The sequence below is a fragment of the Apaloderma vittatum genome, unplaced genomic scaffold (assembly GCF_000703405.1).
Source record: "Apaloderma vittatum isolate BGI_N311 unplaced genomic scaffold, ASM70340v1 scaffold21558, whole genome shotgun sequence".
NCBI classification, from domain to species: Eukaryota; Metazoa; Chordata; class Aves; order Trogoniformes; family Trogonidae; genus Apaloderma; species Apaloderma vittatum.
Window position 1 is genome coordinate 37,347 of NW_009731553.1, and position 10,293 is coordinate 47,639.

General features: G+C 40.2%; 1 protein-coding gene across 2 annotated transcripts in view; it reads right to left on the minus strand.

Moving 5' to 3' along the window:
• Positions 1-10,293, minus strand: part of DCAF5 (DDB1 and CUL4 associated factor 5) — a 62,687-nt gene that overhangs the window by 8,077 nt on the left and 44,317 nt on the right. For both annotated transcript variants that reach the window (XM_009875230.1, XM_009875229.1), the window contains exon 7: positions 304-431. In XM_009875230.1, the coding sequence (XP_009873532.1) occupies positions 304-431 (128 nt within the window). The remainder of the gene's footprint in view (positions 1-303; positions 432-10,293) is intronic.

Genomic DNA, 10,293 nt, shown 5'->3' on the forward strand with positions numbered 1-10,293 from the left:
CATGGTGCTTTAGTTATGTTTGGAATGAAACTGGAAGAGAAATACTTTTTCAAGTTACAAATCCAGGATATTCTGATCTTAACCTGTATCTCTAAAACCTTTAAAACTCAAATGGCGTTTAAAAGTTGAAAGGCACAATGAAAAATCTGCATCAGTTTAGCCAGCAAACGAGATATACCACTTTAGAAAGGAGTAAGACGAGAAGACAGAATGGAAAGACAGTGGAAAAGAACGATGCTGAGCAAAACAAGGCATTTCTTCCTGAAATGTTGAAAGAGCGCATTTTCTGATAATTAATCTTACCTTTATAATCTTTTCAACGCCAGAAGAACAGATCATGTAAGTGTGAGGATTAAACCGGACCTGGTTTACAATTGACCGATGACCCTTCAATACCATAAAAGCACCATTGACGACCCTGCCAATGCCACCTAGGGGAAAACCAAGCACACACTGAGATGAATAATCAAATCTTCATATTACTTGCATCAATATAATCATTTAAAGTCATATTACATTTGACAAGGCGCTTAAGCTTTATTTTGCAGTATTTTAAGGCCTCTGTTGGCTACAGAATTCCAATTTTATGAGCAATGCCCCTACAAAAAGCCGCAAGTTTGATGAAAAGCATCCTTCCCGCAAATTAGGACTTAAGAGGCTAGCTTTAGTTCAACTATCTACACAAACAATGAAGATTTTTGACCTAATATGACAAGCATGTGAAAAAGAATAACATAAATACTTAATGAAATTACCAGTGAAACCATAGTGCCTAAGGCATGACACTACTCACAGTTTGTAAATCTAAAGCAAAGACAAATAAAGAAGTTGACTTTTTTAACAGCTATACTTTTTGGGTTTTTTTTAATTTACCTTTAAAACCAGCAATTCATTACTCTCACAGTTAACTTTAGTCTGATGGGTGGGATTCTAAAGGAGATCTTCAAGGCTACTAATCAGAGTTACTACACTACAGCTGGAATTAGTATAACTTTCCATAGACTGGGGTCTGTAACAACGTGTATTTTTGTGTATCAAGTTTAGAGAGGGATCTGAAATAATTCACCTGACCAGCAGGGTTATATCATGCTTTGTCACGTGGCAGGGAATTAGCTGCAATGGAATGCTTTTGTGCTAATGGTAAAACTCAGAACAGAAGCCAGATAACTTTTCTGCTTGGTCACTGACTCTTACTAGGCCCATACACCAAAGCAAGAAAAACTTCACACAGTAATGTTTTTATATTCATAGATTCACACAATTAAAACCATAAATTTCTTAGAAAGCACACCGGTGTAGCTCAATAAAGAACTGTCAATCTACATGCTGTAATTAACATCTTTAGTGAAAGAAACCAAAACTTTTAAAAGAGGGGAAGTAAAAACTGGAAACTACTCCAGATGAAAATAATCTTGCTATTTTCAACTTCAAAGGTCATAAGCACACCTTGCAGAAAGTGAAAATAATTTCCTTAGCTTCTGTGCTACTTATAGTCATCTTAACAGCATACAAATAAACTTTACGTTCTTCTTGCTAAAGATGCTATCCTCCTTCACTCTCCACAGAAGCTCTTTCAGCTGAAACAGTGGCTGGTTTAAGCCCAGTATTGAATGATGTCTTCCAGAATAGAGAAATCAGAGTTCTCCTGCAATGCACGCTCCCTGAGGAAAAGCCTGCATTAACACCAAAGTGTAGCAATATAGAAGGGTCAATTAAAGAAAAAAAAAACAACAACAACAAAAGGCACTCCTATATCACTTTCCATTTTTCAGGTTACGTAAATGATAAAGAATTGCAGCTAGTGAGCGCGTGTCCAGCCCCCATGCTCCTAGAGAAGGTACTCCACCCCTTCTTCTCATTGTAACCACACTCTGAACACCAGACCGATGTGTACATGGATTGCAAGCGTGATAAGGACTTAGAAATGAGGCATCAACCAACTCCTAAAAATCTGCAGACACATCTTTTTACTGCTCCTGGAAAGCATTCAGTTTGCACACATTGACTTTTGCAGACCCAAGCACAGTCTTGTGGCACTTTGGGATAACGTGCCTGAAAAAGGGGAAAGAGAAGGTGAGGAATGCCAAGTACCAAAATGCATGTCTGTTTTGAAGACTTTGTAGAGAAAACGACGGCTCATTTGAAACTTAAGAAAACCTGAAAGAGAGACTTATCACTCCAGTTAACTTCTTGAACTCCAGGTAACTTCATCAAAACCGTACTGAGACTGAGCTACCTGGAATGGTTCTCTAAATTGATTCTCTTAATTGTATTTTCTGTAAAGGTTCAGAGCTAAGTTCTGCCTTCAGCCACTGGAGCACGATTTCACCAGCCTAAGCAAAGTTGACTGAGAAGTAACTGGAGAGCAAATTCATTAAAAGCCAAATTGGGCTCTTTTGATTTTCTTTTCAGTTTTATGAGATGCCTCACGTCCTTTCACTCTGCTCACCCTGCCAGACATTCATGACCACATTTATGGCCGATGGCAAGTTGCCCTACTCCCACAGCATTCCTTCCAGCCAAATCACAGCTGTCAATCCAATTGCCTCTATCAAGCCAACAGTAGACGGTTACATCAAGTCCAGTTCTCAACACATTTATCTTGAGCTAGCAGACAAATGTTCCAGGAAAGAGGGCCTCAGGAATGAAGAGACAGTTTGCTTTAGGAAATGTTTCCAAGTCTGGAAGTAATGCCTAAAACAAGATTTAACTATCCATAGACTCTAACTGCCTGAATTCAGTGAATTAATCCACGGTTATTTTCCTAGTAGAACCGCAAAATCAGTTATTTAATGCCAAAACTGTACTCTGGCATTAAACTTTAAATGTTTATCAACACACTAAGAGCACTGGATGAAAAATGCAGCATGCCACGTCTAGAACACAGCTCTCCCTCCTGCCCCTCTACTCTGCTCTGGTGAGACCCCACCTGGAGTGGTGTGTCCAGCTCTGGGGTCTTCAGCACAAGACATGGACCTCTTGGAGCTGGTCCAGAGCACCACGAAAACGATCAGAGGGCTGGAACATCTCCATTGCGAGGACAGGCCGAGAGAGCTGGGGTTGTTCAGCCTGAAGAACAGAAGACTGAGGAGACCTTATTTTGTGGCTTTTCAATAATGGGGGCTTAGAAGAAAGACAGAAAGAGACTTTTACCAAGGCCTGTAGTGACAGGAGAATGGGCAATTGTTTTAAGCTGGAAAAGCACAGATTTATACTGGATATAAAGAAGAAATTTCTTACCGTGAGGGTGGTGAGGCACTGGAAGAGGTTGCCCAGAGAAGCTGTGGATGCCTCATCCCTGGCAGTGTTCAAGGCCAGGCTGGATGGGGCTCTGAGCAACCTGGACTAGTGGGAGGCGTCCCTGTCCATGACAGGGAGATTGGAACTAGATGGTCTTTAAGGTCCCTTCCATCCCAAACCATTCTGTGATTCTACGGCTCAAAAGACTGGTGTTTGCACTGGTTAACAAGTGGAGGAGCAAAGGCACGTGCCCAAAGAGTTCCAAAGCTTTTTGCTTTAATATTGAAGTTCTCTAAATTCATTTTCAGCTGTTAACACCAAAATCAGAGGAAGCATAGAAACAGAATACACTTCACTCCTCTTAGAGTGAAGGTGAACTTCCCCACAAAGCCCCTTAGAACAACTAACTGCCTGATTACAGGAAAAGTCCGCCAGGAGCAGATTATTGCAATCACAAATCTTAGCAGTCAACTTTTTCCAGCAGAGGTCTTAATCATTTACATCAAGAAGTACTGACTCTTCCAATACTCTGATAATTTTCATGTCAAATATATCAGACTGCCCCAGAACCTCATTTTTGAACAACTCCTTCCTTGTCTGATGCCGTTTTAGTCTACCAACACCTACAGGCTCAAGCAACATCTCTAAGTAAATGCTGAACACAGGACTTTCTACATCCTTATCCTGACAGCGGTCCCTTCGTTTTATAGTGGCCCAGGAAAGCCGGTATCCCATTACACGAGTATCTGCACGGCGGACATACGCCTGCATCCAGGTTTGCCTGGAATTGCCCCCAGTCTCTCAGCAGAGACTCAGCTGCAGCCATACAGCTTCTCACCACCTCACGGTGTGAGTTAAGCCTGCTCATGGCTGCTGGCAGGAAAAAAAAAATTACAAAAAATGCATCTGTACATTAAGTGGAGGTTGGCCAAAATCCTGAGGCCATTTTCCTTTTTTTGCATGTAGTAATTTCTATTTCTTTTTGTCATCTTCACTTGAACTAGTATTTCCATTTGTATTGTTTCAGCAGAATTAACCTCTGCTATTCCAACAACGCTCAAATTTTGCTTTTAAGGTCTGGGTTTGTTTGTTTTTTTTTAAGAGAATGGGGCTGTTTTTTGTTTGCTTTTGAATTTAGTGACAGGCACAGGTCCTGCAACTGTTTTAGCACGGAAGCTTTTATATTCTGACGTAGTTACCGCATGTATAAGCAGTGTTGTCTTCAGAAGCTGATCACACTGATTTTAGAAGTCGTAAGCTTTCTAACTTCTAACTACTGGAGGGAAGGGATGGAGATATGCTACCTGGTTTTGCAATACTTTCCAAAAATTGCTATGTTTAAAGACAGTTCTGGGCAGCGTTTCAGTGTTGTAGCTGTGCTGGTGGATGGTGGGGTTTTTTGTCTGCTTTTATTTGATACATAAAGCGAAGTGGCAAGAAAAATCCCTCTTCCTTTACACCCTGCAAGTAAGTGCTCCAAAGAGGAGCAATACAAAACTCTCAAAGGATACTTTAAATAATACCTTACTATAGTATCTGACCAGCTGGAAGAAACAACTTAGAAAAGGCTAAATTTGAAGTGTACATTTTAGAACAGATTTCCCCTACGCATTTGACAAGAATACCATGGCAACACTAGGCCTACCTACAGGCTCTCATACAGACCGAAGGAAGGAATACTTTGAAGTAGTAGATGCCTACTAAGTTGTCAAAGTGATTACTTCTTAGTTTGCTTTATGCTTTAAATATGATAATGCAATCTTGGTTAATTATGCAGTTCTGTAAATATTTAGGCAAATGAGCTGACATTTCACATACTGAGAACACGCTGGATGGTACATACCAACACCTTTTAAAAACCACCAGTAAATCATAACGAAGGAGAACGAGATATTTGGACAGCAATCTGACTTTCCATGCCCAAGTCCACAACATATAGTGGTGTTTTAAAACAAAGCAGAAGAATGAATTATTTGAAGGATAAGGAAAAAAGGGAAGTGATAAATTATTATGATAGAAATAGCACAGAAATTCTAGAAGAATGTAGAATGGTGTCTAAATAAATGGAAGCTGCGTTGATCCAAACATTCTAAAGAAACTGTGAAAGCACTGGAGAACTTGCTGGGATAAGGAACAATCTTCCACTGGTTCTGTAGCAGAGGAATTAAATGACCTCATTATGAAGAAGTCCTTTCTCTCTAGGACGCTGACAAAGAAGTCCCACTGTTTGTTCATATAAGGTAGAGAGACGTTCCACAGACTAAAGGATAACTTCATACAAGGCTTGTAAATTACTCAAAGTGCTGAAAACTCCTGAGAAGAAGCAGATATTTGCAGCTGCTGCCAGCGTGCCATAGCATACCATTCTACTGTAGTGCTTGGCACCACAGTAGAAAGCTCATTTAAAATTAATTTAGTTTTCATTAGTAATAGTCCAGGACACATTCAGATCGCAGGCCACTACCCTGCATTTGGATCCTATGAGGTCACGATGCATTAACAGAAGAGAGATACCACAGTTTGGAAAGCAAATGCACAGCACAATGTAAGCAAATACACATAGCATACAGGGCCTCTGCCTTCCGTGCAGCAGATGATGTTTTGACTCCTTAAAAAGTTGCTCTCTGGTCACTCACACACCTGTATTTGTTTTGTACGATGCACGTCAGCAAATGGTTTTGCTCCTCAAAGACCCAGCTGTAGAGAAGCGAGTTTTAAAGACCAGCACTCTTGCCCTTGGAGCACAGGGCCCTGTAGCATCCCTGCTGGTGGGACCAGGAATCCCACCGGGGGAAAAAAAAAAAAGGGATGGGAGAAAAAAAAATTCCTATTTAAATACCTAAAGAATATGCAGAAAGCTGTAATGGTAGTGGCTATTTTTGGATGTATATTTTCTCCCTTCTTTTGTTACTGCTAAATATCTGTCGAAGCCTCATCTATACCAACCCATCCGTTGTTGTTATCACCACTAGAGCTGAACAACAATATGAAAGCTAAGACAAAATTACTATAGAAATTAACTTGAGCACACCCTTTCCACTCTGTCACCTTTCCTGGTCAAAGAGAGATTGCTCTTCTAGTGTGTTTTTTACAATGTTACTGAAGCCCTGCAAAATTACCACGAGCAATTGTGCTTTCTAAACATTAAAGGAATGAAATAAGTGAAATTATCACTCAACAGACAGCTGGTTGTTTGGGTTTTTTTAAACAGGGGTGTGAAAACTGCTTGCTTGTACATTTATTTTGTTCTGGCAGCTGCAAACATCTTCAATGAAATAAAGAGGAAGGAGCTTTGGTACAATCAGATGGTTAGCTGCTGGGGACTATGGTTTCCCCAGCCTCCTCCAGTGCTCAATGTTCTCTTCAGTTTTCTAGTGCTATTAAGCACAGATATTAAACACCAAATCACCGAATCCTTCAGGCTGGAAAAGTCCTTTAAGATCACCAAGCCCAACCATTAACATAGCATTGCTAAGGCCAGTGAGAAAACCACTCGTGGATGCTCAATCTTCTTCCACTTGGCTATGGCACCACAAAGCACCCAACGCTGCCTTTTTTCCTCACAGATGCCACCCAGCCAGGACACTTCCCTGGGTTTCTGGTATTGCAACCCACATGACACAGAAACCAGTCTAAATTCCAATGAAAGTAAGAATCTCTTCGTTCCACCACTTTACCTGCAGCTGTTCTACAGCACATCACGGTCAACAAAGAGGCAGAAGAAGAGACAAATCACAGACCTAAAAGTGAAGCAGCTTAGATTCCAAGACCACGCCTCAGAAAATTCATTTTTCAAAATGTACAAATCTTTCAATTTTCCCGAGTGGGCTAGATGCGTCCCCCAACTGGTATGCATATATGCCTGCATGCCCATATATAAACATCTCAAAAATAGCTAAAGACATTAAGAAACACTTAATCATCTATTATTCATCTTCACTTATCAGGCTGGAACTTTGAGAGCTTAAACCACAAGCTGTCTCCAATGAGATAACCCAGTTCAAACGTTGTGAAAACATCTGTTGCTGAATTCACCAAGCCTGAAGAGGTGTCTGCGCTGACAAGGACCAAAATAAAAAAAAAAAAAAAAAAGGAAAGAAAAATTGCAATTGGTGCAATTAGTTTAGTAACTGGACCACAATGACGGGCCCTTTCTTTCCAGCAGTTACGGTCAAAGACAGAACTAAAAAAGGTTTTAAAATGCAGTTTGGTGTTGTGATTTAGTGAAGTTTTTCAGCAGTCCAGTGACCGCTAGCTCGGGTAATCTGAAGGATTCCCAACTGTCTTCTCGATCACAAATAAATAGCATATCCCTTACATAGCACCTTTGAGCAATATTTCAAAAGCAAGGGACAAGCTCTGAGCTGCAAAGATGATTCAGAGTAGAGGGTGAGGAATGTAAATTCCATTTTGCAAATTATTTGTCTACAAAGCTCTCTACTGCCCCACAAGACATGTCAGGTTCTGTCTTGAACAGGGATTCTTTACCAGCTAAGAGCCCGTGTTTAGAGGCGGTAGGTATAAATACTGCCTGAAGAGCTTACATAGTAACAGTCTTGTTGGACAGGTCATGTAGGGCTGATGTCTCTTCTCACTTCTTGCCTTTGAGTCAAGTAAAAGGCTGTGGAAACTCAGGGCTGCTTTTCTTCTTCCAAACTAATGTGTTAATTGTGCTAGAAACTTTTTAAAGTATATATCCAAGTCTTCTTCAGAGAAAACTGGCTAACAAACTCACCGAGCAATCCTCAGTTATTTCTGAAGCACAGTAAAAAGCTGGGTAGTACGTGGACAGAGAAGAAAATGGAAAAATGAGAAAACTATTCCATCTTCAAGAAAGGACAAAGGCTGATAAAAAGAGCAACCAACCTTCTAGCATAAGAAATCCTGCCCTATTCAGAAAAAATTAAGATTGTGGAGGGAGACAGCCAATAAAACTCTTCAATAGAATAGCTTCCTAAGCAATTTAGGAAACATCTTTTTTCACAGACCTCCCCACCTCAAAGTAAATCCTGTCTAATAACCAGAACAAATAAAAGCACTGGCAGTTTCTAGCTGAGGGGGAATGACTCAATCCAACCTACTGGGAGGACATATCTAAATTATGATTATTTGGGAAAAAAGAAAAATTCAAACCAACAAAACAACCCACAGTGGAATTCGTACTATTCTCCTGGCAAAATACCAGTACAGGTAACCACAATCCTTCAACTTCAAATAGATTTGCAATTGTCTAACTAGTGTGTTCCTTCCCACTTTTCTTCATCTTTTGTGCAGCAATGGTGCCAACCATTAGATAGCTGGTACTTGCTACATGTGTACTTAATCTAAATAATCTATTTCAGAGTTGTTGTTAAGGATGCAACTCTGTAAAAGGATTTATGCTTGCAAGAAAGTTGGTATTTACAAATAGCTGATATAATTTAAGGGAATTGGATCATAAATATTTATAGCAATGCAATGTCTGGACTCAACTGGAAGGTAGGAATCAGAGAGATATTTTTGTTTAAAATACCAACCAACAGTACGGGACATTACATCATCTTGTCTAGTTTGTACAGTATTTTAGATGAAAGACCACATACCAGCACCTCAGATCACAGACCTAAGGGCACTCCTATCTTAAGACAGAACAAAAGAACAAGGGAGTCTTCCATTGAAGCAGAAGCTTTGCAAGGTCTCCACACGCTTACAGCAAGATTTCTCCAAGAAGGAAGCACAGCAACCTCTCTATTTGGACAATTATTCTCAACCACAGGATGAGATTTAAGAAAGGATGTTTCATCACCTTCAAAACAGGCACAACCCTTCAAGAAGAGCTGAATAAAGAAAAGAAGAGCTTCAACAAGCCTATGACATGTGATTTGGCTGGCCAATGAGTTACTTGCCACAGAAGCCAAATCTTGAAGTCTAGCAAAACAAAGCTCATGAGTTTTTGCTGAAACATTTCAAAAAGAAAACCGCTCAAGTTACAAGAGACATACACAGTGCTACTACAGGACCTTCTGATCCCATTAAGCAACCACCGAGGGCAATTGACATTAAGTAATTAATTTTGCAACTGAAATGTTGCAAGTGTACTGACACCCTTCCTCAAGTTACAAGAACCAGGAACCAGAACGCTGACCAAAACACCTGTGACACTGTTTTGCAGTAATTCTAGTTATCACTCTTTGTGCAAAGGTCCAGATTAAAAAATTTGTCATCTGCAGCTGTCTGCGAAAACGTTTTCAAGAGCATCACAGACAGATAAACACAAAATTCCAAATCTAGAATTAAAAAACGGAGTCAGGACAAGTATAGTAGCATGCATAAAATGTAGTTCTACAGACCACATAAAAACTTACAGATAAATAACTGAAATGTAACCTTTGTTTTAACTCAGAGGAAATTCCCTAACTAGTAGTAAAACGGTGTCAAATTTAAGAGGAATTCATGTAAATTGTAAGGAAAGCAGGGAGAAGTCTCTATAAACCCTATACAAAAACAGAAGGCCAAGGGACTGGTGTATTAAGCAGGATCAGTGTATTAAGTCCAGGACTTCTGGACCACAATGTCAAATGTTGGTTAAATAAGCAATCCAAAATTAGAATGGCATTTTCCTCAAAATCCTGCCATCAACCAAATGGTTTAGAGGCTCTCAGCTACGGATTATACAGTTGTGATCAAAAGCCTTTGCAAATGAAACAAAATGTTTTCCTTTTACCTCTAAGGCAGCCTGTAATTTGCTCTCACCATTGCCAAAGCACCTGAGACCACAAGACAGCACTCGTACTTCATACCACGAAAACCGTTTAAACCGTGAGGGCCGTTAAAAATAGAAACAGTAGTACATTTCCTACAGTCTTGAGGCTTTCAATCAAGATTCAACACCCTTCCAAACGAGCACAGCCCCTTGTTTCAACAGCAGAGAGATGCTGACACCGTATGGCTCTTAAGAGTGTTGTAGTGCCAAACCCCACCCAATACTGGCCAATATCAAATTAGGTACTGACCAGTTGTAGCATCCACAACCTGACTGTTACACTGCCCCCCCCCCCCCACCCCCCCTTTTTT